Genomic DNA, 27623 nt, shown 5'->3' with positions numbered 1-27623 from the left:
GTAAAGGTGGAAAATCGACTTTGAGCACTTCCCACAATATTCTAAGCACTGATATATCCCCCAGCTGCAGCCATTCACAAGAGATGGCAGAGGATGTGTCTAGTCGTATGGATGAGGACGCTGTGGAGTCAGACAGTGAGAATGATGTACACCTATCAGATCTCCACTCCAGCAGAAAAAGACCCTATTCTTCCATAGAAGGCTTAAGCCAGAACTTATTGCCAGTAGTGGACACTCAATCTTCCAGCAATTTCTTGGAGGAGGATGATGATGATGATGATGATGATGATGAAATGGGTCTTATGCTGGATTCACTTTCTGAGTCTTGTTATGGACTCCTTGGTGTGACTGACCAGAGCCAACCATCATGTGGACATATAAACCAGTTCCCTGATGAACTGCTGCAGTGTATCTTCAGCTTCCTTCCAGCGGTGGACCTCTATCGGAACATCAGCCTGGTTTGTCATAAGTGGAAGTCTTTGGTCCATGACTCACTGGTTCGTACACATTTTCATTGGCTTTTTGTAGGCGTTTGGTGAAAGTGCTCTGTAGGAGCAGCACTGCAGTTACCAGCTCTGCCCACTACAGTGTACGGAGCTGTGTAGTTCTGGTGTCAACCCCCACCGATCACATATTGCTGTCCAATTCCTTTTAAGTTGTGTCCACATCTGGGTTGGTGTCTCTTTCAGACTCCATCATATTTGACAAGCTCAGTACACAACACTGATGTGCAAAGTTGCTTCATTTTCCACTTTAGATACATTCGGAATCATTATTGGTCACAAGACCACTACGGCCAGTCCATGGCCTCAGCAGGCACGTGGCAACAATGGCACTATACTGTTAGTGAGGTGCCGTTATTGCACATGTGACCACTTAGCTTCTGCAGCAGTTTCATGACTAAGAAGGTGTCCCATCACTTCTGGTCTGGCGGGGACCGATAGGAGCCATAGCGCTAAAACACAAGGCATTTTAAAAGATTTTGGCTGGGTTCACACGGGCATTGCGGGTGACGTGCGGGAAAAGATGCGGGTGTGTTGTGGGAAAATGCATGATTTTTCCCCACGAGTGCAAAGCGTTTTAATGCGTTTTGCACACGCGTGAGAAAAATCGGCATGTTTGGGACCCAGACCCGAACCCGGACTTCTTCACAGAAGTTCGGGTTTGGGATCGGTGTTGTATAGATTTTATTATTTTCCCTTATAACATGGTTATAAGGTAAAATAATAGCATTCTTAATACAGAATGCTTAGTAAAATAGGGCTGGAGGGGTTAAAAAAAAAAATGAAAAAATTTAACTCGCCTCATCCACTTATTCGCGCAGCCTTGCTTCTCTTCTGTCTTCTTCTTTGATGATCAGGAGGAAAAGGACCTGTGGTGACGTCACTGCGCTCATCACATGGTCCATCACATTATCCATCACCATGCGGATGCTTGCGATTTTCACGCAGCCACATTCACTTCTATTGGGCCTGCGTTGCGTGAAAAACGCACAATATAGAGCATGCTGCGAAGAGCATGCTGCGACTTTTCACGCAACACACAAGTGATGCGTGAAAATCACCGCTCATGTGCACAGCCCCATAGAAATTAATGAGTCCGGATTCAGTGCAGGTGCAATGCGTTCACCTCACGCACTGCACCTGCCTGGAATTCTCACCCGTGTGAAAGAGGCCTTTAGGTTTCTTTTTTTTACAAACATACTGTCTGCTGCTGGTCTTTTAATTACACCAGACTACCCCTTTAAAGAGGATGCCCAAGTTGACCTAAAATGCGCCCCATGCTCCAAAGTGTCTTAAAGGGAATCTGTCACCATGAAAATGCAATGTAGAGCGGATGGATGTATAGCAGATGATTGAAAAATGCTCCGGCACTCAAGGACGTTCTGTGCAAAAATCCCGGTCTTTATTAAATCTTCACCAAAATACAGGTACAGACAGCAACAGTGACACGAGAACCCCACTGCTCCCCACGATCTACGCGTTTCGAACGCTGTTGTTCTTACTCAAGGATGGATGTATAGTTTTGTGGGAAAAGATTCATTATAACATTATATCATTCTTGGTATTGAAGTCAGGGAGGCGGTCCTATCAGTGATTGACAGCTATCTCTGTATACACAGTCATAGAGGGAAGGCTGTCAGTCACTGATAGGACCGCCTCCTGGACTTCACAGTTCAGAATGAGGAGGAATATAAATGTATAAAGGACACGTTTTACTGAATCCTTTCCTACAAAACTATATATCAATCTCCTCAGGCTTTATAACATGATACCTTCAGCCCAAACACCATGTTCAACAACTAAAAACAAAAAAAATAATAATCCTATACTCACCTGTTTCTTCCCTGCCGTTCTGTGCACCGCAGCTCTGCTTCATCTTCCCAGTGTTTGTAAACAAGGAAGCTGTAATTACATTGCACCACCCAGATGGCGGGCAGGTAATCATTGAAGAAGATTCAGCGCTTGCACAGGCACCACGGCCTATTCCCAAAACTGAGCCAAGAGTTGGACCCCCACGATCTCTTATCAGAATCGTGAAGCTAGACAACCCCTTTTAAGGCAAATCTGAGAGTCAGCCTTGGGATTTCTGCCACAGATTTTGCTGTGGATTTTTCTGTCCTACCCTAATGTTACATTCAGTGCAAATACACTGTGCTTTACAGTGCAGGCAATATGGAGATTTTAAGAATTCTCATCCACACACTACAAAAATATACCTGTTTTGCGGATGTTAAATTTACAGCATGTCCATTTATGCTGCCGATATCCACCGATAACTTCACCCTTTAAAATGCATAGGGTGAAATCCGCAGAAATTGGTGTCCAAATCTGCAATGAAATTTCTGCCCCTGTGGCTGTACTCCAATAGTTTATCATGGGACAATTCAAAGTAAATTACATAGCATAGATACATGCCAAAACATTTCTGAGCAAAGTTCAGAACAGAGCAGGAGTCCAAGTGAGTCACGGATCCTGACACCTTCTTATTCTGCACTTAGTTGTCAAAGGCAATATCGGTTTATATTCTGTTGTGAAACGGCTTTTATCAATGAAGCTTACATTTCATTTGTAGCTAATACATTGGAAATGTGGTTGTGGGTTTCCCCTGTAAAAACCATGAGGCCATAACCCACATCAAAAACATTTACACGCAGTAAAGCAATCTAGTTTGGTTTTCCAAGGACAGCTATTTTAAGAAAACTATGGTATTTGGTACCGCTGACAGAGTAGTGGTGCGGCTACACTGGTACCGGCATGTGTGATTGTCTTCTCTCCCCTTCTGTTCAGCATATGATGCATTCTTTTTTTTTTCTTTTACTTCCGATAATTTTATACAAGCCCAGGAAGCACTGGACTAAGAACTAGCTACAGACTGTATATTCCCTTTTTATTTGTGCATTTTCCTCTCATTACATATACACCTCACTTCCTGTTTGTGATTTCGCAGTTTATTAAATGGAAGAAATTGTACCACCGATACCTTGCAAAAGATGGCCTGGCTGTAATGGAAATTGAGGATCTTCTTAAGAAGAATGGAATAACTGCAGACAATCCCCTCTGTATACTACAACTAGTAAAGTAAGAAAGCTTCATACTACGTCTTTCTACTACCTCACAAAATGAATAGCAGGGGAAGCCCATCCTTAAAGGCTATGTACACCTTTTGAGGGCAATATTTTTAAATTTATTAGTGCATTGTATGCGTTGTGAGCTAAAAAAAATTTCAATTGGTCTTTATTAAGAATATGGAGCCCTTTTCTTTGTACAGAGCTGAGATGCTCTACTAGCAGGATCTGACTTTTCTCTCTGCTCCTTTAGGCAGGGAGCTGACAAGCTCCTTATCTCTCCTCTCTCCCATTATAGACACTCATTAAAGCTCATTCCTTATCTTACTGATAAGAATGTGGCTTAAATAAGTGTTTATGACCTCTTAGTAATTTAGAGATAAGGGTTATTAGATGACCGGCACAAAGTGAAAGTGCTGGTTGTGTATGTAGTTCTTCTGCATCCAACTGCTCCATGTTCTGCTGAGGAGGTATGGGGAACTGGGGTACCTTGTTGTAGTGATCGGTGGTGTCCCAGTAAATTAATGTACAGCCTTATACCGTTTACATTTATGTATCTGATTTTTATTTTTTTACATTTATCTATTGTATTAGAAAATTATAATTTGATAGTTTTGGCTCCACAAAAATGTGAATGATTATTTCCCTACTGTGTGACTACTCTGTAGGTACTTTACTACTTTGTTTTGTCACGTCGCCGACTCCCAAGCCATTTTGGAAAGTCTGAAGAACCATCATTTATATGAAATTGCTGAAAAATGTGTTACCCAGAGACTACCAGAGTTGACGTGTAACAACGAGGTATATTTATATGTATACATGTTATTTGTGAAATTCTTGTTCGTCATCTGATCCTGTCATTTATGCAGCACAAAAATCACCATTTCTCAGCAGCACATTGCCCTGTGTAAAACAGGGATGTGCTGCCAACAGAACTATATGAAGGAAGAACAATCATCCCTATAGACCAGTGGTAATTGAGAATGAATGTGCCTATGACTTGTGATGCTGCTCTGGCTGTATCCACTAATATGCAGTATTCAAGTACTTGTTTTGGTCTCATATTCTCAGTTGCTTGTCCACATTTCGTGCTATAGGTGGCATCACTGTAATCACAGTGTAAGGTCACTAGAGGGCAGCAGAGGCAATGCACTTCAGACTCACGCGTTTCCTGTAGCAGAAGTGACTGGTTGTATGATAACTGCATTACTGTGACCAGGAAACTATGTTCAAAAATCTGTTCCAAAAGCAATAGCATTGTCCTAGATGATGTCGATATCACTAATATTCTGGTCATTCTTGAGCAAACTATAGTAGGTGTATTGGGTTGACATAATGTTGGGTATGTTAATTTTTGATTGTATGTCTATGTGTAATGTAAGATCATTCAACTAAGGGCCTTTTAGCCCCAGCCGAGTGATCATCATATCCTAGCCTGTATTGTTAGGCTTTGCCTTCGAAGATCTATACCCTGATATAATGTGATATGTTTCACCCTACATTGTATACTGGTACTAAATTGATGATCTTTGTTTGTCTAATAAAAAGAGATTTCAAACAAAAGCAATAGCATTAGACCAGCTTACTGTGAAGTCCTGTTCACATGCTCTTTAAAGGAACTTAGGATTTTTTTTTTTGGCTGGTTTGCACTAGAATGCTGCACATCTAGAATTACGGCTATGTTAACTTTGGTAAGCATTTTATATATGAGGGTAGTCAAAATAAATGACCAAATATAAAATATACTGCATTGTTGCAGTATATTCGTATATGATGCAGAGTTTTAAAGCATCCAGTATGGCCAGCTTTGAACACAGCTTTAGAGTATACATACAGAATTGATCTAAACACAAATGGGGTCAATTATTAAGACTGGCATTTTAGACACTGGTCTTAATAACCTTGCACTGGCGCTTGATGCACCTAAGTTATGTAGAGGCGCAGCCCTCTTGGGCGCATCCACTGCTGATCCTATATCTATGCCAGCTCCCTTGCTGGCGTAGATTTAGATCATTTTCTACACCTAAAACAGGTGTAGAAAATGATAAATGAGATAGGCTGACCCGCCTGCCCCCTTCCCCGCCCACACCATCTTTTTTTTAGAACGGGCGTGGATGGGGAAAAAGTTGCAGATTCGGCTGCAAATCCCCTTTGGACCGAATCTGCGATAGATATACGCAAAAATTGGCATATATGCATTCATAAATGACCCCCACATTTTTTTTACTTATCTTGTTCAGGTACTGTAGCCCAGAGCTGTATTCACAATTCTCCTGGCTTCAGACCTCAAAATCTGCCAGCATTTGGAGCAGACTCCTTATCTACACAGAACATAGTCTTTTGATTTGCTAAGGCTGAGTTCACATCAGCGTTCAGCCTTTCTGTTCTCCTGCTCCGTTATAGCAGGAGAACTGAAAGGACGGATACGGTACATGACTGAACCGAACGGAGCCTACGGGCCCCAAAGACTATAATGGGGTATGTTAGGTTTACACTTAGAGGAACATTTTTGAAGCTTGCATGACTTTTGTCCGCTTCAAAAATCTTCCTCTGAGCGGAAATCTAACAGACCCCATTATAGTCTATGGGGCTCCGTTCGGCTCAGTTATGAGCTGAATCCGTCCTTTCCGTTTTCCTGCTATAACGGAGCAGGAGAACAGAAAGGCTGAACGGTCATGTGAACGTAGCCTTGGCAATATGTATTGCCATCTTCTCAGAAGTGTAGGAGGAATAAACTTGCACTTGTATGGAACCTTATACCTAAAGTGTCTCATATGCTGTTCTGGTGCTGGGTGGTATCCGGCGGTTACGCTGCGGTTCACTTGGTAATAATTTAACCTAATGCCTTACTGCTTTTTGTGTATCATTGTAGGCTGTGAACGCTTGGGCAGTCCTGGCCGTAATCGCTCTTCTGTCAATCAAAGTGGGTGACATCCAGAGGCTGATAAGATGCTTGTGGCATTTTAGATCACCTTTAAGGCTTGTTGAAGTCATGGAAGCCTTGTACTGTTTGGCAACCTTACTCTTTGCGATGAGAGAGCAGAAGGTCCTCATCAGTAATAGGTATAAATGAAAAAGGGCAAACTGTAAAAGAAAAAAAAAATATCTAAAATAGAATCTTCTATTTGAACGGGCTACGTCTCATGTAACCGAAATGTTGTGAGCTCCTTTATCAGACATCTTTAGTTGTCCGGGCCTATGATCTCCGTTACAGCACTCTCATGTATGGTGTGGGTATATAAAAATTATCTTTCTCCTCAACACATACTTTACTCATGTAAGTAATTGGTGCAGATGTCATATATACAGTCGCAAAACACCACCCGCTCCCCACAGCTACAACTGTGCTTGTAAGAAGGGGAGAGCAAAAAGACGTTTTTCACCTGAATGCACGTGAAAAAATAATAAAAGGTAGATCTTCATTCATAAGATATTCACCACTTAATTCCCTGCCATCGCCAGTACTGCTGCTCCAGTCAGTGTTTAAATGCTGTAGTGATGTAGCCATATATCCCATGTCACCACTGCAGCCAGTCACTAGGTTCAGCAGATTTGGGACAAGACAGCTGAGGCCAGCGATTGGCAGCACCTGTTACCTGCCGTATACAACTACATCACCTCTGCAGCCTGTAATACCTGACCCGAGGGGAAGACTGGAGAGGCAGTGCTGTAAAATGCAGGTGGTAAGTTCTGAATGCAGGAGAAGGATAAACTGCAGGGACTACCAGGGATGAACATGTACATAAAAACTAACTATTTTTGCTCCATGTATATGGCAATAAATCACCTTTTAATTGCATAGTAATACTTTTAGTGGGATAACTCCTTTAAATAGAAACTACTCCCTTCAACATGCATTTGCATTATATTGATTTTCTGCCTTTACTCTTATATTTTACCAGAATTCATTACAACATTTTCTATAGTCTATATCTTTTGGAGAACAGCAGCTCGCAGAAGAAAATACCATCCTGTGAAAATGCAAGGTATGTACTACAATTGTCCACATACAGTACTGTGCAAAACTTTGCCGACATTTTTTCGAAGCAACTCGACAGGCAAGTTGTTCCGAACGTGTTGGAGAACTAACCACCGATCGTCTGTGGATGTAGGCTTGCTCTAATCCTTCTGTTTCTTCATGTAATCCAAGACAAACTTGATTATGTTGAGATCAGGGCTCTGGGGGCCATATCATCCCTTCCAGGACTACTTTTTCTTCATTACGCTGAAGATAGTTTTATACAACCTAAACTAAACTTTTATACAACCTTATTTTTTATTTTATTTTAATTTTTTTAATGCCTAAAAATGTTTTTTGTAGTATACTTTTTTTAATCACTAATACAGTTTTCCTGCTCAACCGTACTATTCTAGTACAGCACTGACAGGTCAGCTGTGTATGGATTTCACAGGGAGCCGCAGCAAATCCTGCCTGTGCACCCCTCATGCTTGGCTAAACTCTGGCACAGCACATTGGTACTCTGTACACTGTACAGATGTACTATGCCAAGATTTAGCTGAGCTGAGCTCAAGGCTCTATAGCACATTGCTACTCCTGTACAGATGTACAATGCCAAGATTTAGCTGAGCGGAGCTTAAGGCTCTATAGCACATTGCTACTCCTGTACAGATGTACTATGCCAAGATTTAGCTGAGCTGAGCTCAAGGCTCTATAGCACATTGCTACTCCTGTACATATGTACTATGCCAAGATTTAGCTGAGCGGAGTTTAAGGCTCTATAGCACATTGCTACTCCTGTACAGATGTACTATGCCAAGATTTAGCTGAGCGGAGCTCAAGGCTCTATAGCACATTGCTACTCCTGTACAGATGTACTATGCCAAGATTTAGCTGAGCTGAGCTCAAGGCTCTATAGCACATTGCTACTCCTGTACATATGTACTATGCCAAGATTTAGCTGAGCGGAGTTTAAGGCTCTATAGCACATTGCTACTCCTGTACAGATGTACTATGCCAAAATTTAGCTGAGCTGAGCTCAAGGCTCTTTAGCACATTGCTACTCCTGTAGAGATGTACAATGCCAAGATTTAGCTGAGCGGAGCTTAAGGCTCTATAGCACATTGCTACTCCTGTACAGATGTACTATGCCAAGATTTAGCTGAGCGGAGCTCAAGGCTCTATAGCACATTGCTACTCCTGTACAGATGTACTATGCCAAGATTTAGCTGAGCTGAGCTCAAGGCTCTATAGCACATTGCTACTCCTGTACATATGTACTATGCCAAGATTTAGCTGAGCGGAGTTTAAGGCTCTATAGCACATTGCTACTCCTGTACAGATGTACTATGCCAAAATTTAGCTGAGCTGAGCTCAAGGCTCTTTAGCACGTTGCTACTCCTGTACAGATGTACTATGCCAAGATTTAGCTGAGCGGAGCTCAAGGCTCTTTAGCACGTTGCTACTTCTGTACAGATGTACTATGCCAAGATTTAGCTGAGCGGAGCTCAAGGCTCTATAGCACATTGCTACTCCTATACAGATGTACTATGCCAAGATTTAGCTGAGCGGAGCTCAAGGCTCTATAGCACATTGCTACTCCTGTACAGATGTACAGTCGTGGCCAAAAGTTTTGAGAATGACACAAATATTAGTTTTCACAAAGTTTGCTGCTAAACTGCTTTTACATCTTTGTTTAAGTTGTTTCTGTGATGTAGTGAAATATAATTACACGCACTTCATACGTTTCAAAGGCTTTTATCGACAATTACATGACATTTATGCAAAGAGTCAGTATTTGCAGTGTTGGCCCTTCTTTTTCAGGACCTCTGCAATTCGACTGGGCATGCTCTCAATCAACTTCTGGGCCAATTCCTGACTGATAGCAACCCATTCTTTCATAATCACTTCTTGGAGCTTTTCAGAATTAGTGGGTTTTTGTTTGTCCACCCGCCTCTTGAGGATTGACCACAAGTTCTCAATGGGATTAAGATCTGGGGAGTTTCCAGGCCATGGACCCAAAATGTCAACGTTTTGGTCCCCGAGCCACTTAGTTATCACTTTTGCCTTATGGCACGGTGCTCCATCGTGCTGGAAAATGCATTGTTCTTCACCAAACTGTTGTTGGATTGTTGGAAGAAGTTGCTGTTGGAGGGTGTTTTGGTACCATTCTTTATTCATGGCTGTGTTTTTGGGCAAAATTGTGAGTGAGCCCACTCCCTTGGATGAGAAGCAACCCCACACATGAATGGTCTCAGGATGCTTTACTGTTGGCATGACACAGGACTGATGGTAGCGCTCACCTTTTCTTCTCCGGACAAGCCTTTTTCCAGATGCCCCAAACAATCGGAAAGAGGCTTCATCGGAGAATATGACTTTGCCCCAGTCCTCAGCAGTCCATTCACCATACTTTCTGCAGAAGATCAATCTGTCCCTGATGTTTTTTTTGGAGAAAAGTGGCTTCTTTGCTGCCCTTCTTGACACCAGGCCATCTTCCAAAAGTCTTCGCCATTTTTATGCAACGCAATGATGGCTGCACGCGTTTCTTTGCAGGTCACCATGGTTAACAATGGAAGAACAATGATTTCAAGCATCACCCTCCTTTTAACATGTCAAGTCTGCCATTTTAACCCAATCAGCCTGACATAATGATCTCCAGCCTTGTGCTCGTCAACATTCTCATTAACAAGACGATTACTGAAATGATCTCAGCAGGTCCTTTAATGACAGCAATGAAATGCAGTGGAAAGTTTTTTTTTGGGATTAAGGTAATTTTCATGGCAAAGAAGGACTATGCAATTCATCTGATCACTCTTCATAACATTCTGGAGTATATGCAAATTGCTATTATAAAAACTTAAGCAGCAACTTTTCCAATTTCCAATATTTATGTAATTCTCAAAACTTTTGGCCACGACTGTACTATGCCAAGATTTAGCTGAGCGGAGCTCAAGGCTCTATGGCACATTGCTACTACTGTACTGATGTACTATGCCAAGATTTAGCTGAGCGGAGCACAAGGCTCTATAGCACATTGCTACTCCTGCACAGATGTGCTATAGAGAGCCTTGAGCTGAGCGGAGGGAGCCTGCTCAGCTAAAGCCTGTATTAAGGCTGCCTATTTATAGGGCAGATGATTATAGGGCGTTTGACCGCTTGTTAGTGATCTTTTTATTTTATTTTAATATCAGAAATAGCACATCGTAGTACATACAAATCAATCAATGGATAACATTCAAATCAATCAATTAAAAAAATGTTAATGGGAAAAGACTCGACAATAAGAATCTATGACATAGGCTAATATTGGACACGTGGTGTACAGAGTATGCCTCCGACATCTAAGACGTCATTTGATTCATAAAAACTGAAATTAAACTAATAACAAAAATTGAAAATAAAGGACGTGTGCGTCTTCCGAAGAGTGGTGGAGGAGGAGCATATGTGGTTAATGGCTCGGTTTACATTATTCCAAAAACAGGGGAGATGCGTGGGCATTCCCACCAAATATATGCCCCTCACCATGGCATCTCCAACACTCTGCAGGTAGTGAGGGACTTATTCTATCAAGATTTCCGGGGTCCGATGCCACCTGTTCACAAGTTTGTATGAGTTCTCTTGTATTCGGATGCACCTAGAGGTGCCATGTGAATTTTGAAGGATTGTTTAATCTCTGATTCTGAGAGAGACCTAGTTCCTTCTCCCACTGTAAAAGATATGTGGGATTGGATGGGGAAGTTCCCTCTAGAATCTTCTTATAGAAGAGAGATATTACGCTAGGTTCTAGATTCTAACAGTAACTGCTACCAGGTGGGATCTCTGACCCGTTCTGTGACCTTTTAAAAATTGCAAACATAGTTTATGAAAATTACCATAATGAATGGCAGACCATTGCTTTGTGCAATAAACATCATTCAAGGTCTTCAGAGAAAGGATTGAATTGTCTGACAATAAGTCCCTTATCAGTACCCTGCGTAGTGTAGGCCAAATCCCCAAGTCATCTGTGTAATTGTACTGTAATAGGTAGAGGAGCAGTTTAGCGGGGGTAAGAGGAGAAGGAGAGTGGGCCAATTGTAGGGGCGCAGCAAGGGCCTCCCAAGTATACAATACCCCATCCCAACAAGGGATGAATTGCCCGGCTGGGGTTGTTTAGGGGGTTTTCTAAAGATTAGCAAAGTCAGAGGGTGATAGCAGCAGTGTTGCAATGTGAAGTCCTAGCCTGTTGGTGTGGGGGTTAAGTAATTCAGTATGCAAACGCAATTGAATGGCCCTGTAGTAAGTTGTAACATCTGGCAGGCCAAAACTGCCCAGATGCTTGGGCAGGATCGGGGTTTTATATGAAAGGCGTGGGCGTGAGTTTTTCCACACGAATTAGGAAAATAATTTCCGTTCCGAGGCCCGGAAACCAGGTGGCAAATATATTGGAGCGGATTGCATGAGGTACTGTATAATAGTTTTGGAGGTATAAAGGTTTTCAGTAAGTTCTTATGACCTATCCAGGTCATGTAAGGAATATCCAGAATAACTAATTGATGTTTAATCTCCTTCAGTAATGGAGGGTAGCTAAGCCGGCATAGGGCTTCTGACTTGGGCGCAATATTGATCCATAAATAGGACATGTGGGTGACGGGCCATTGAAAGGGAAATGACTGGGAAAGTGAAAGTAATATTTTGGGGCAAATTAATCCCTAGGGCTGAACACTTAGGGAATTTAATTTTAAAATTGGGATCCAAATCAGGTGAATAGTCTGAGTAGAGAGCGTGGCACTCGGGGTGTTACTCGGGTCTCTGTTCTTATCTGTGTTGTTGGTCTTCACCATTGTGGGGAGATGTCGCTAATAAATGGGCTTAATGGGAGTCTGTTGGCGGGAGAGCTCCCTTCAAGCAGCCACCATCGAGCTCGGTCAGGCTTCGCCCCCGTTAGTGATCATCTTGCAGTGTAAGGCTACTTTCACATTAGCGTTTTTCAATTCTGCTATTGAGATCCGTCATAGGATCTCAATAGCTGAAGAAAACGCTTCTGTTTTGTCCCCATTCATTGTCAATAGGGACAAAACTGAACGAAACTGAATGCACCAAAATGCATTCCGTTCCGTTTGGTTGGGTCCCCATCGCGGACAGAAAAACGCTACAAGCAGCCTTTTTCTGTCCGCAATGTGGTGCGGAGCAAGACGGATCCGTCCTGACACACAATGTAAGTCAATGGGGATGGATCCGTTTTCTTTGGCACAATAGAAAACTGATCCGTCCCCCATTGACTTTCAGTGGTGTTCATGACTGATCCGTCATGGCTATAGAAGACAATATATAATAATTGTAATATATATATATATATATATATATATATATATATATATTATTGTAATAATAATACAACCGGATCCGTTCATGACGGATGCATGCGGTTGTATTATTGTAACGAAAGCATTTTTGCAGATCCATGATGGATCCGCAAAAAAACGCTAATGTGAAATTAGCCTAATACTGTCTCCAAATCTATTCACATGTTAAAAAATTAGTTTTTTTCAGGCGGCAAACCACTATACAGTATGGGGATGAGCGATGGCATAGCGAATAGTTATTTTAAGACTTGATAGCACCCAGGACTTTGGGTGCCTTTTTGAGCAGGAAAACTGTATTAGTATTAGGGCTCATTCAGACGGCCGTATGCTGTCCGCAAAAATACTGAATGCTATCCGTTTTTTTGCGGATCCGCAAAAAAACGGATCTGCAAAAAAACGGATAGCATTCAGTATTTTTGCGGACCCATAGACTTCAATGGGGCCATGTCCTGATTTTCACGGACAAGTATAGGACATGTTTCATTTTTTTTGCGGATCCGCAAAAAAACGGATAGCATTCAGTATTTTTGCGGACAGCATACGGCCATCTGAATGAGCCCTTAAAGGAAGGTTGTAGAAAAGTTTAGTCACTCGTTAATGACACTTGCTATATGTTTAGGGCCATTGTCCGGCTGTGAAATAAATTTGGAGCCAGTCAGCATTCTTACTTTGCCGTATTTTCCCACACCTGCCTAAAGCTTTTGCACAGTACACAGTATATATACCTATATAATATTTGACTGCACAATTTTGGGTTCCTTGCGTCAGTACAGAGCAGGGTATTCGCTGCCTGGATAAATGGCTTAGAGAGTACGGTTTCTCGAGGAGTCTCAGCATGTCTGTTTGCATACTATTTTTCCCATGATGCATTGCCCGAAAAATAGGTCTCCATACACCGCTGTGTCTCTTCAATGAGAAGCATTACACCCCACACCTGAGCGGCTTCCTCTCACGCAGCCAACCAGTAACCTGTTCTGTAACAATAAGCACTGCTGTCTACAGATGACTAGTGAGTGTGACTTTGACCTGGAGGTTAAACATTCTATTGCTTTATTTGACTAAGAACATTCAAAAATACAAATTGGACTTAAATGGGTACCTTAGTATGAAGTGCTAAATTTTTTAATACACCCCAAGTCCCCACTTTGGAAAAAGGGTATGTATTTTTGGGACGACCACTGCTCCCTTGACCTGATTGTATCATAGAGACTGACTGTATCATGAGTGCATCAGAAGACTGACTGTCATAAATGTCTATGATACAATCAGTTCGGGTCAGGAGAGCTGTGGCTGACACGGACTGATCACTGACGTGTGAATTAGCCCTAACGGCACATCTTGGCTGCCTTGACTAGGTGTCTGTTCTATAACCTAATTATCTCTGCACACAGGATAGTATTTCCTCAAGACATCCTTATGCTTTCATGTAAACCCCTTGAATGATGTTGGACTGCAGAATTGGGTTAAGTGTATGTTAGAAAGTTGTAACCAGAGCACCCTATGTACCCTCTTTTGACCCCTCTGCTCTTCAGTGACCGCCGTAGCATTGTTCCCTATCAACTATCTAGTCCCATCAGCGCATAGAGGATACAATTAATTCCAAGTTAATTTGAGAGTCCCTATTCAGGACCCTCATATATCGGTAAAGGCAATCAGCAGCTACAAAGTCTCTCTTGCTCTGGAGGACCCAGCACATCCATGCATTACATTTAATTTCTCCTGTGGTGGCGCTGCAGAGAGATTGAATACTTGCTGCCAGATTCCTGCAGGTTCCACCCCTTTAAAGGGTTTCTGTCACCCCATTAAACCGTTCTTTTTTTTTTTCTTTACTAATAATCCCTATAGTGCGATCTCATGATACATAAGCAAATTAATCATTTTGGTTCAGTAGAATTTGCTAAAAATCGATTTTTAAAATATGCTAATTACCTTGCTACCAGCAAGTAGGGCGGCTACTTGCTGGTAGCAGCCGCATCCTCCGATCGTAATAACGCCCCCCTCGGCATGCCGATTGACAGGGCCAGGGAAGGGAATCGTTCTCTGCTGGCGCTGTTAGAATTTGAAATCTCGCGCCTGCGCGTACCTGTCTTCAATCGGCGCAGGCGCACTGAGAGGCGGCCGCTCGCTCGATCGCTCCATCCTCAATGCGCCTGCATCGATGACGTCATCAAGTACACCCGGAAGAGAAGACGCCAACATCGCTGGAAGGAGGCGGAGAGTCTGGTGACGTCGCTGGATGCTCGAATCAGGTAAGTATGTATGTACTAAGCATGCTGCCACAAAAACCACCAACGAAATGGGAATAAATAATTTTATAAAAATGACAGTTATTAACACTATACCACCAACGATTATTAATAATAAATCTCTTCCGGGTGTACTTGATGACGTCATCAACGCAGGCGCATTGAGGATGGAGCGGTCGAGAGAGCGGCCGCCTCTCAGTGCGCCTGCGCCGATTGAAGACAGGTACGGCGCAGGCGCGAGATTTCAAATTCTAACAGCGCCAGCAGAGAACGATTCCCTTCCCTGGCCCTGTCAATCAGCATGCCGAGGGGGCGTCATTACCATCGGAGGATGCGGCTGCTACCAGCAAGTAGCCGCCCTACTTGCTGGTAGCAAGGTAATTAGCATATTTTAAAAATCGATTTTTAGCAAATTCTACTTAACCAAAATGATTAATTTGCTTATGTATCATGAGATCGCACTATAGGGATTATTAGTAAAGAAAAAAAAAAAACGGTTTAATGGGGTGACAGAAACCCTTTAATGGTTTGATAAAAAAAAAAATACAGTTGTTTTATGGTGTATTGAGATTTAAAAAAAATATATGATCTCTATAACGTGTACGTTCTGTATTCTGACACTAATTCTTCATTTTCCAATTAAGACCTAAGCCCACCTTCAATCTTACAAATGAGCAGCAGCAAATAATAAACCACGATATTCAGGAAGGGCAAGTTATGAAAATCATGGCTTTTGCAGGTAAGAAGATGATACAATGAAACGTGTTTCAGCTAAGTATTTAAAGGGTCACCGTACTTAAAAAAAATTTTTGATACATAATAACGACATATCTGAGGTTTTGATCAGTGGGAGTCTGAGTGCTGAGACCCCCACTGATCGCTAGAACGAGGAGAGAGATGCTCACATAGCTTGCACTCTGACTCAATAGAAAGTCTATGAATGCGTCTCAATTCTGTCTCCAGCAAGAAATGACCGTGTGCTATGTGAGTGCTTCTCTCTCCTCGTTCTAGCGATCAGTGGGGATCTTGGCACTCAGGCCGCCACATATCAAAATCATTCATGTGTCTCCATGACGTATCAAAAGTTTTTAAGTTACTCTTCAAGTTTCATGTAATCTGAAATTATAAAGTATATTTACAGTGGGGTATTTTACACTTATATATTTTATGACGTGTGAGCTGTTGACCCGTTGTATATTTCCACTCCAATTTCCTTTTTGGATTTGTCATTTTTTCTCACCCATATTCCTTGGGGGACACAGGAAACCATGGGTATAGCTCTGCTCCCTAGGAGGCGTGACACTAAGTGAAAGCTGTAAGCCCCTCCTCCATCAGCTATACCCTTCAGCCTGGAGAAGAGACTGCCAGTTTTTGCTTAGTGTCCAAGGAGGCAAGACACCCCCTGCTTATGCAGGGTTGTTTTCCTATAATTTTTATTTTTGCGTTAAAATCATTTTGCCGCGCGCGCGGCTCTGCGTCTCTTTCAGCGCGGCAAGGGGTGGGCGGAGCTTCACAGCGCTCCGCTACTTCCGGTTTCGTCGGGCTCCACATCGCATAGTGCTGCGTGGAATCCTATCTGCGTCCGATCCTGAAGCTATTCATCCCCGTGCCTGCTGCCTCTCCTCCACAGCCTCCTTCAGTCTGCTCCCCTTGCTGCTGCCGCTTGCATCATCCGGGTCTGGTAGGACTGTTAACCCCCTCCGTGCCACCAGTACTGTTGTTGGGTGTAATCCCCGTTCCTTTTGCCCTGGGGTCTCCCACTTTAAGGCAACATTTTTTCCACCATGTCAGACCCTTCTGCAGCCGCCAAGCCTTGGTACCATGCCTGTACTGCTTGTAGGGAACCCTTTCCCCGGGGGCAGTCTGATCCGCACTGTCCTGCATGCCGAGTTCCACCGCAGCCTCAGTCGCCCACTGTGTCGCTCCCTGCTTCCTCTGACCCGCCTGACTGGGCTAGATCCCTGTCCCAGGCCGTGGAAAGCCTCACTCATGTCGTGGGCCGCCTAATAGACAGGCCGCCTACCCCGCAGGACGCCACTCTTACTGTCGCGCCCTCCGGGTCCACCGCTTCTGCCGCTGCAGCGGGTTCACCCCTTCTTAGTGACCCCTCCCGAGCTAGGCACTCTCAGAAGCGTCTTAGAGTAGAGCGAGCCTCCTCCTCGGATGCCTCCCTCTCCCCACCACGCGTGCGCACTCAGACGAGCCTCTCCTCTCCAAAGGATTCGCTCTCTGAAGGTGAATTGGCGGTTTCAGATTTGGAAATGGACTCGGCCCTGCCGTCCAAGCTAGCCTCAGCGATGGGTCAACTCATCTCGGATATTCGTGACACCTTTAAGGTGCAAGATGACCCCCCTAGCTCTGACGCAGCTAGCGTCTCCTTTATCAGACCCAGGCAGGCCTCAAAAGTCTTTCCAATCCACTCTGATTTCTCCTCCGTGGTGTCTAAGGCTTGGGCTCGCCCGGACGCCCGTTTTGTCAATCCCAAGAAGCTGGACATTTGCTATCCTTTTCCAGCCGATGTTGTGGCCACCTGGTCGTCCCCACCCAAGGTGGACCCCCCTGTGGCCCGTCTGTCAAAGAACACGGCCATCCCTGTTCCCGACGGGTCCTCTCTTCAGTCAGCGGAGGACCGTCGCATGGAGACCCTTTCCAAGGGCATTTTTGCTGCCTCCGGTTCTGCCCTCAGACCGGTTTTTGCCTCTGCTTGGGCAGGTAAAGCAATCTCTGCTTGGGGTGCGCAGCTGGAACAGGAGTTGGACTCGGACGTCCCCATCCAGGACCTACGTTCCTTGGCCCAGCTTATTATTCGGGCCGGGAATTTTGTTTGTGAGGCCTCCCTTGATGCGGGAGCCCTTATTCCACGCTCCTCCGCCCTGGCGGTTTCCGTCAGGAGGGAGCTCTGGCTGAAGGTTTGGAAAGCGGACGCGGCCTCCAAACGTTCCTTGGCGGGGCTACCGTTTGCGGGTTCCCGCCTTTTCGGGGTCCGCCTAGACGAGCTTATTTCGGAGGCCACGGATGGTAAAAGCACCCATCTTCCTCAACCCCAAGCCAGGGGCGCCCCCCGCGGACGCCCTGGTGCGTCTCGTTTTCGGTCCTCCCGCAGGACCTCTGGGGCTCCCCCCGCAGCTGCCACTTCGGCCCCTCCCCAGGATAAGCGTAGGAAGCCGTTTTTTCGGGCGCAGCCCTCCTGGCGCAGGCCGCAGGCTGCCCGCACACCCGCAGCAAAGCAGTCCTCTGCCTGAAGGCGCGCCCCCACCCACCCGGGTGGGGGGCCGGCTCCTCCTTTTTAGGGACATCTGGATGGCTCACGTCTCCGACGCCTGGGCTCTCGAAATTGTGTCCTCAGGATACAAAATCGAATTTGCGTCCTTCCCTCCAGATCGGTTCTTTCGCTCCCGCCCCCCGCGGGACCCGAAAAGCGCGGCTGCGTTCTCCGCGGCTGTTCAAGCCTTACTGGACAGGGGGGTGATTACCCCCGTTCCTCTAGAGGAAAGGTTCCAAGGGTTCTATTCGAACCTCTTTGTAGTTCCCAAGAAGGGAGGTTCGGTGCGGCCCATTTTGGACCTCAAAAAGCTCAACCGTTTTCTCCTCCTTCGACGGTTTCGGATGGAGTCCCTCCGTTCCGCGGTGGCTTCCCTGGAGCAGGGAGATTTCATGTCTTCCATCGATATACAGGATGCCTACCTCCATGTTCCGGTAGCCCGGTGTCACCATCGCTTCCTCCGATTCGCCCCCCGGGTGTTCACCAAGGTCCTGGCCCCGGTTTTGGCCTTACTCCGTTCCAGGGGTGTTTTTCTGCTACCGTACTTGGACGATATCCTCATCAAGGCTCCGTCCCTTTCCCAAGCGGTTGCCAGCGTGGATCTCACTCTAGAGACTCTGGCGAGATTCGGTTGGATCATCAACTTCCCCAAGTCCTCCCTTCCTCCCGCCAGACAACTGGTCTTCCTGGGAATGCTTTTAGACACGGAAGCGGCGGAGGTACGTCTTCCCTCGGAAAAACGACTGATCCTCCGTCGGGCGATTCGGGGTCTCCTTCTCCACCATCGACCGTCCTTCCGCTTCTGCATGCGGGTCTTGGGGCAGATGGTTGCCTGCTTCGAGGCGATCCCATTTGCGCAGTTTTCACTCCCGCCCTCTCCAACGGGCAATCCTCTCCTCCTGGGACAAATCGCCGGAGTCTCTGGATCATCCCTTCCATCTATCGCCTCCGGTGCGGTCATCTCTCCGCTGGTGGTTGCAGTCCCCTCTTCTGGGCAGGTCCTTTCTGCCGCTCAACTGGTTGGTGGTTACAACCGATGCCAGTCTCTTGGGCTGGGGAGGCGTGTTTCCTCCCCGATCCGTCCAGGGCATTTGGTCTCCATCGGAGTCCAAACTCTCGATCAATGTCCTGGAGCTGAGAGCGGCCCTTCTGTCTCTGCGACACTGGACTCATCTGCTGAAGGGTCATCCAGTTCGTGTGCAATCGGACAACGCCACGGCCGTGGCGTACATAAACCACCAGGGGGGCACTCGCAGCGTTGCAGCAATGCGGGAGGTCACCAGCATTCTCCGTTGGGCGGAAGCCCACGTCCCGGCCCTATCTGCAATTTTTATTCCAGGGGTGGACAATTGGGCGGCGGACTTCCTCAGTCGCACCACCGTCGACCCCGGCGAGTGGTCTCTTCACCCGGAGGTGTTCGAGGCCATTTGCCTTCTTTGGGGCATACCGGACGTGGACCTCATGGCCTCCAAATTCAATCACAAGGTCCCCGCCTATCTGTCCAGGGCCAGGGATCCGGGAGCCTGCGGAGCCGACGCCCTCGTTCTTCCTTGGCGAGGCTTCGCGCGTCCATACATATTCCCTCCCATCCCACTCCTGCCCAAGGTCCTTCGGAAGATCGCGGCGGAAGGCGTCTCGGTGATTCTGGTCGCTCCGGACTGGCCCCGCCGGTCTTGGTATGCCGACCTCATGCTGCTCCTGGCAGACGCGCCCTGGCCGCTGCCCGCCAGGGAAGATCTTCTCTCTCAGGGACCAATCTTCCACCCGCGTTTAAGGTCCCTACGTTTGACGGCGTGGTTGTTGAGACCACCGTCCTGACACGTAGGGGTTTTTCTGCGGACGTCGTCCGCACCATGATCCGCGCCCGTAAGCCGTCCTCTTCTAGGATCTATTATAGGATCTGGAGGACCTATTTGGGGTTCTGTGCCGATCTGGGGATTCCTCCGCTCCGCTTTTCTCTCTCCCCACCGTTTTGTCCTTCCTGCAGAGCGGACTTGCCCAAGGTCTGGGCCTTAGTTCTTTGAAGGGTCAGGTGTCTGCGCTGTCCATTTTGTTTCAGCGCCCACTGGCCCCCCTTGGTCCTGTCAAGACCTTCCTTCAGGGCGTGGCTCACGCGGTTCCCCCGTACCGCCCTCCGGTACCGCCCTGGGACCTGAACCTGGTTCTCTCAGCGCTCCAGGCTTCTCCTTTCGAGCCTCTGCGGACGGTTTCCTTGCGACTTCTGTCCTGCAAGGTTATTTTCCTTGTAGCCGTCACCTCTCTTCGGAGGGTGTCCGAATTGGCTGCACTCTCCTATCTGGAACCTTTCCTAGTGTTCCACCAGGACAAGGTAGTTCTTCGTCCAGTCCCTTCCTTCCTTCCTAAGGTGGTCTCCGCCTTTCATCTGAACGAGGACATCGTTCTCCCCTCTTTGTGTCCTTCCCCTTCCCACCCGCGGGAGGGGAAGCTTCATCGCCTGGACGTTGTCAGGGCGCTCAAGGTTTACCTGGAGGTAACCAGCTCTTTCAGGCGTACTGACTCGCTCTTTGTGGTTCCGGAGGGGTCGCGCAGAGGGATGGCGGCATCCAAAGTTGCTATCGCCCGTTTTGTCAAGATGGCTGTTACTGAGGCTTATCTCGCCAAGGGCAAGGTTCCGCCCCTCGGTGTTACCGCTCACTCCACTAGAGCGGTCGGGGCTTCCTGGGCTCAGAGGAATCGGGCTTCTACGGAGCAGATTTGCAAGGCGGCCACTTGGTCCTCCTTGCACACCTTCACCAAGTTCTACAGGGTGCATACTCATGCGTCGGCTGACGCTGCTTTAGGCCGTCTGGTGTTGCAGGCGGCAGTTGATTGATGCCTCTGGTGTTGGTCTAGTTTGTTCTGGTCCCTCCCTTCTGGGACTGCTCTGGAACGTCCCATGGTTTCCTGTGTCCCCCAAGGAATATGGGCGAGAAAAGGAGACTTTTGTATTACTTACCAGTAAAGTCTCTTTCTCGCTCTTCCTTGGGGGACACAGCACCCGCCCTTCATTTGGGTTACAGTTGTGGTTCCGGCTTGGTTGCCCCCGTTGGGGCTCGACAGTTCTTTTTTCCGGTTGGTGGTTATCTTTCACTACTTGGACACGCAACTGGCAGTCTCTTCTCCAGGCTGAAGGGTATAGCTGATGGAGGAGGGGCTTACAGCTTTCACTTAGTGTCACGCCTCCTAGGGAGCAGAGCTATACCCATGGTTTCCTGTGTCCCCCAAGGAAGAGCGAGAAAGAGACTTTACTGGTAAGTAATACAAAAGTCTCCTTTTTTCTGTTACTTTTGATGGTGCATATTAAATGTACAGTATAATCAAGATGTATACCCACAATAAATATTTATCCCTGTGGATAGGGGGTAAACTTCCAACTGGTGGGGGTCTGACTGATATGGCCACCACCAGTTAGGAGAATGGAGCGCTGGTCGAGTATGCTCGATGCTTCTCAGTACATTATCGATGGAACTGCTGGAGATAATGGAGCACAGCACTTGGCTATCTCCAGCGGTTAGACCCACGCTGATCAGATGTGTATCCTCATCCTGTCTTCTGCTGCTGTGGGGTCACTCTTGTTCCAACTGTTATACCAATGTTTTGTAATTTGTAGTATTTTTTTATTTTCTAGCCTCATATATTTTCCTTTATAATATTGTGGTTATTTTTTTTTAGGTACTGGGAAAACCTCTACCCTTATTAAGTACGCAGAGAGGAGACCAAATCTACGCTTTTTGTATGCAACATTCAACAAATCAATTGCACATCATGCTGGCCAGAATTTCCCCAAGAATGTCGTATGCAAAACTTTCCACTCGTTGGCTTATCATCAGACAGGAAAACTGTACGTTTCTTACATAGCTTTCTGCCTGTAAATCAGGATTCCAAAACAACTGTTATCTATTTTATCTTTACATCAGTTGGATGTCTTTCACTAAGACCTCATTTGAGTTCTCCTCCTTGTGTTATGCTACATTTTTCATTTAGTTTAATCCATGGATTCCAACATATAAAATGTATAATGTGTTTTTGTGGACCAGGTACTCAATGTGCGTTAGAAGCACAAAGGACTCTGGTGTCATTTATTAAACAGAAAGGCGCAGATTACAGCGCAAAGGTCCTTTGCGCTGCAATCTCCGACTTCTCCCTACTCACGCCATGTCTAAAAATAAAGTGGGCGGGGAAGGACAAGTCGGCAGGCCCGTCTCATTCATCATTTTTCCCGCCTGTTTTAGGCATAGAAAAAGGTATAAATGTAAGGCGGCTAGGAAGCTATCTTACATTTAGTAGCGGCGGTTGATCCGCCGAAGTTATGAACAGGCCTGTGCCTCTTCATAACTCCAGCGGATCCACCGCCAGTGCAGGGCTTTATTAAGACTGGTTTCTAAAACGCCGGTCTTAATAAATGTGCCTCTATAAGTTTCACTTTAACACTAGATGCTGCCTATTTTTTAAAACAGTTTGCAGTCCAACATACCAAGAACCACGTAGAGTAAATGCAATACTGTACTGCCCCGTAGTACTGTAATATCTGCAATACATCAAGCTTTGCTGTACTGAAGACGGGAGACAGTGTGAAGATTTCATGCATGCATTGCATACATCTTGGTCCCTAGGATTTCCAACAACAATATCTTATAACAGAAGCAGTAATGGAGAAATCGGCAGCCCAAGATAAAGACCACCTAGGGTGCAAACCTCAGTACGACTCTGGTCCACCAGTGCTTAGAGAATCCAGTAGTAGAGATATAAGGCAGCACCACAGTGATAATCCTGCAATGCTTCAGCTCTAAATAAGCCCTTCTCAAGCATTTTAATAGACAGATTCCACAAATTCACTATACAGAAGAATTCACATCTGTGTAAAGGATTGCTTATTCTACTTTTTCCTCAAAGGAGGTTACATAGTTAAGGGAAATTATTTTAAATTGATTGTTGGAGAATCCTTACATTTTTATATGGCTATTCATTATATATGGGTTTAATGCTTTTATTTTTTAGGTATCAGCAAAGAAAGAAGCTGAACCCCTCCAAGCTGACTCCATATACTGTTAACTTTGTCCTTCCTGAAGGGCAAGCTGGTTTTGTAAGAGCCAAACTTGTGGTTAAGACACTGGAGAACTTTCTTGCCTCTGCCGACGAAGCAATTGAAACAGACCATGTTCCTATATGGTATAAAAATAACCGTGGAGAAAGGGAAATGGTGAATCCACGGGATCAACAGGTACCAACAGAGATTACTGGTCTGCTGGTTAAAGTCATTGTGCATAGTAGATCACGTGGAGGCACACATCACCAACACATAGTATTCCTTCCCCTCACACAGTGAAAAATACTGGTTGGAAAAATCCGACTTATACTGGCAGCGGAAATATGGCTTTGATCACTTTTTATTGCGTTTTTCTGCAGGTGTAATGAACAAAAAATCAACAAGTTTAGGCTTTTTTTTTATTGTGATTACCATATGGCTTAAACAATGTGTTATTATTATTATTATTATTATTTTTTTTTTTTGTGGTTCATTATGGACACAACAATACCAGTTATATAGGGGGTCATTTATCAAACTGGTGTAAAGTAGAAGTAGCTTAGTTGCCCATAGCAACCAATCAGATTCCTCATTTCATTTTCCAAAGGAGCTGTCAAAAATAAATAAAATGTGGAATTAGTTCTACTTTACACCAGTTTGATAATAGTTTTTATTTTTTTTATATTGTAAGTAAAGCCACTTGTAAGAGAAAAATATGTTTTCTTCTTTTTTTTTTTTTTTTTCCTAAAGCCCCAGTAGGTAGGGGACTTGAACCTGTGACTCCCTGATCACCTGCATAAAACACTGCTATAATTCAGTAATATTGCAGTATATTATGTCACTCACACTAAATGTGCCAGAATGCCTATAGGCCAAATAGGCATCAGTACACGGCAGGTCTTGGACCATTTCTAGGCCCCTGGCTGTCATGGCAGAGGAGCCTCTTCTTTCTCTTTAACCACTTACACTGTAGAGGCTGTGATCAATTACCTTTCTTTGTACGGCCATGGACTGCCACCCCTAAGTTACACTTACCTTGCTCTGTGTAAAATTCATAAAATCAGATTCAGGGGTTCACACACTTTGATGTTCGTCCTTCAATGATTGGCCAATTAATCTGATAGGAATCCACCAGAGAGTTTCTTATGTTCTGTTATCTGACAGTCACCATGACCTAGAAAGGCTCATCTGACAGACTGAATTATGGAAAACAGAAGTGTCTTATTTTGCTCAGATAAGAAGAGATGTTTCTGATTTTTGGACAACAGTGACGTTCTTCACCTTTGAGAAGGAGCTTCCTCCCCACGGGCAGTGAGGATTGTCCTGATGGAAATGACCATATCTTCTTTGCACAAGTTTCCAAACCACCAATTGTTTGTTTAGGACCTGCCACCTCTGATGCCGTGCCTGCAATAATAATTCTGGAAAAAAGTTTTTTAATAAATCTCCATGTCCTGCAATTCTTCTGTTATTCTTACTAGAAGGCTATGATTGAGTTACAGACTGGGTGTTATCAGTTAGGGCTGCACCTTCTGGCACTGATTAGGCTGTGGAGGAAAACACCCCCAATTGGTAACACCCAGTTGGCAATTAATTCAAAGATTTCCAGTAGTGATAATAGAAGACTGGCACTACAAAGCATCATAAGAACAGATGTTCCAGAATTTTATTTACATAGTTAATGCATATATTTAATAAAAGAGACACCAAGACAGGTGACAGGTCCTATTTAAAGGCTATGTACACCTTTTGGAGGCAAATTTTTTTTTTTATTTTTTTTGTGAAACTATGAATTTTTGTGAAAATATTTTCAATTGGCCTATATTAAAAATATTGAGCCATTCTGTCATAAAGGGTTAACAGTTTTTTTCTAACTGTGTGACTGGTACTCTCACTTTCACTTTGTGCCAGTCATCTAATAACCTTTATCTGTAAACTACAGGTCATAAACCCTTATGTAAGCCACATTCTTATCAGTAAGATAAGGATTGCACTATAATGAGTGTTTATAATATCAGAGAGCAGAGATAAGGAGTCCATCAGCTCCCCAGATGACGAAAAAGACAGAAAATCCACAGGCAGCTAGTAGAGCACATCATCTCTGTACACAAAAAAGACCAATTGAAAAAATGATTTTTAGCTCAAAATAAGTACAATGCAATAATTAAAAAAAATGCCCCCAAAGGTGTACATAGCCTTTTTAAAGCGTATGTCCATACGTTTCTAAGTTCAAATTAATGAGTTTGGGAAATAATAACTCTCTATGCTGTGAACTAGCTTCATTCACTTGCTGCATACACACTCCATTAATTTCAATATAGAGCAAGGCAGAAGGAGGCCTAAAAGGGGTTTCTCACTAAGAACATGCATCACTTGTCCACTGCAGCAGTGCACATTTAGTGGATAACCCCTTTAACATTCTTTGTAACCTATTGCAGTAAGCGGACCTGCAAGTATAAATAAAGGTATATTAAACCGTCAGAAAGCAGCGCCTGTGACTTAATAATTCCTTTTTACTAGCTACATGTATGCCGTTCCCTGCACTTGTGCAGCTAGTGTCCAACCCCTTTAAAGTTTTTTCCCTTTAGGTTGTACAATAAACTACGCCACATCTGCTCTCTTTGTACTTATTTTTATAACTTTCTTCACAGTTTGCAGTGAGAGAAGCAGACAAAATCTGGCAAAGAATGCAAAGTCTTGAGGAAACTCGTGAATATGCCTACAAAATGACACATGATGGTAAGAAAATCTCGTCTTGTACCCATATATCCGTGATCCACAAGCGTGCAGGTGTAATATGGAACACCGACAGCAAAACAAGGCTTTGGGACTTTGTACTGAATTAGCCAACTTTATTAACAAAAAAAAATATTATTTAGGGGGCAAAAAAATATTTGAAGGAAGATAGTTCCAGCTCTGTGTTGTAATAGTACATCACCGCTTTAACATGGTGCAGTTTTCCATGGCAACATGCTGGATCTCTGATTAGCTGCCATCCTAGACGGTAGGCTATCACCACTCACCCCCAAGGAACCCATCGCAGTAGCCCCATCACCCCGAATGCCGCAATTGGTTTGTCAGTGACTTCTAACTAGTTTCAGAATTGATTCTTTAACTCATTCTCTGTTTCTGTAGCACTGTCAGACACCAGTAGCCACTCCATTCGTTTCAGTGATTGCCAAGCACTGTACTCGGCTATCTCCGGATGGAAATGAATGGAATGGCCGCACGCATGCACGACCGGCCGCTCCATTCAATTCAGGGGAGCATTCCAGGAGATATGGAGCCCCTGTTCTTGTGATCGGTGGGGGTCCTGTGGATAAGGTATCACTTAATCTAACTTGAATACCCCTTTAACTATAATGGGGACCGGTGGACATTTGGTTGCAACCCGGCAAATATGCCGTGAATTGGCCGGATCTGCCAGCATATTTGCCAGGTTTGCGGCCGGATCTCTGCCTGTCCCCATTATAGTTAATTGTGCCAGATGGCATTCATGTAGCATTTGGTAATGGTGGATTCAGAGAGACCCAGAAGGCTGTTCCCTGCCGGATCTCCTGAATGCTAGTATGAAACCAGCCTAAGATATAGCTCTAGAGTTTTTTGCATTTTGGGGTGCACTGTCTGACTTTGGGGTGAATTTGCTGCAACATCCACTCCTAAGGAGATTACAATTGTCCTAAATGTTTTCAATTTGTGAAAATTCTTTCTCACTGTATAATTATGGACCTCAAATTGTTTGGCCTTATAACCCCTCCCAGACTGAGGGGCAACAATCATTGCTTCTATAAGATCATTGCTGATGTCTTTCCTCCTTTGCATAGTGTTAACACAAGCTTGAATGCTCCAGACCAGCAAACTACCCAAACTTTTGCTTTTGTAGAGGTGGTCACACTTTCAGAAGATCAATTAATCAGGGGCACTTGATTTTCGCCAGATTTATCACAGCGAATGATGCTGGATATCTTTAGACTGTCTAGTGTAAAGCCTTTTATTAGACAGGCAGATTTTCATTCATAGTAACGCTCATTAGGGATCATCTGGCAGTGTAATAGTGCCGCCGATTTAAAATGCTGATTCAACAGGTTTAAAAATTATCATTTGCCGGCAGCAGATCATGGTGTGTAATCACGATCTGCTGCCAGCAAACGATGATTCAGTATGGGGAAGTGAGATGGTGGAACGCTTCCTTCCCGACAATCACCGGCAGAAGCGGGCTGT

The 27623-nt window shown here is 44.9% G+C and overlaps 1 protein-coding gene across 2 annotated transcripts in view; it reads left to right on the top strand.

The window, feature by feature from the left end:
* Positions 1 to 27623, top strand: part of FBH1 (F-box DNA helicase 1) — a 72173-nt gene that overhangs the window by 8240 nt on the left and 36310 nt on the right. For both annotated transcript variants that reach the window (XM_040413356.1, XM_040413351.1), the window contains 9 exons: positions 1 to 497; positions 3451 to 3581; positions 4237 to 4369; positions 6441 to 6631; positions 7471 to 7554; positions 15759 to 15853; positions 22049 to 22217; positions 23375 to 23597; positions 26054 to 26141. In XM_040413356.1, coding sequence (XP_040269290.1) covers positions 84 to 497; positions 3451 to 3581; positions 4237 to 4369; positions 6441 to 6631; positions 7471 to 7554; positions 15759 to 15853; positions 22049 to 22217; positions 23375 to 23597; positions 26054 to 26141 — 1528 coding nt within the window. In that variant the 5' untranslated portion in view covers positions 1 to 83. The remainder of the gene's footprint in view (positions 498 to 3450; positions 3582 to 4236; positions 4370 to 6440; positions 6632 to 7470; positions 7555 to 15758; positions 15854 to 22048; positions 22218 to 23374; positions 23598 to 26053; positions 26142 to 27623) is intronic.

This window comes from Bufo bufo, chromosome 1 (assembly GCF_905171765.1).
Source record: "Bufo bufo chromosome 1, aBufBuf1.1, whole genome shotgun sequence".
Classification (NCBI taxonomy): Eukaryota; Metazoa; Chordata; class Amphibia; order Anura; family Bufonidae; genus Bufo; species Bufo bufo.
This window is presented reverse-complemented; position numbering and strand designations above follow the sequence as displayed.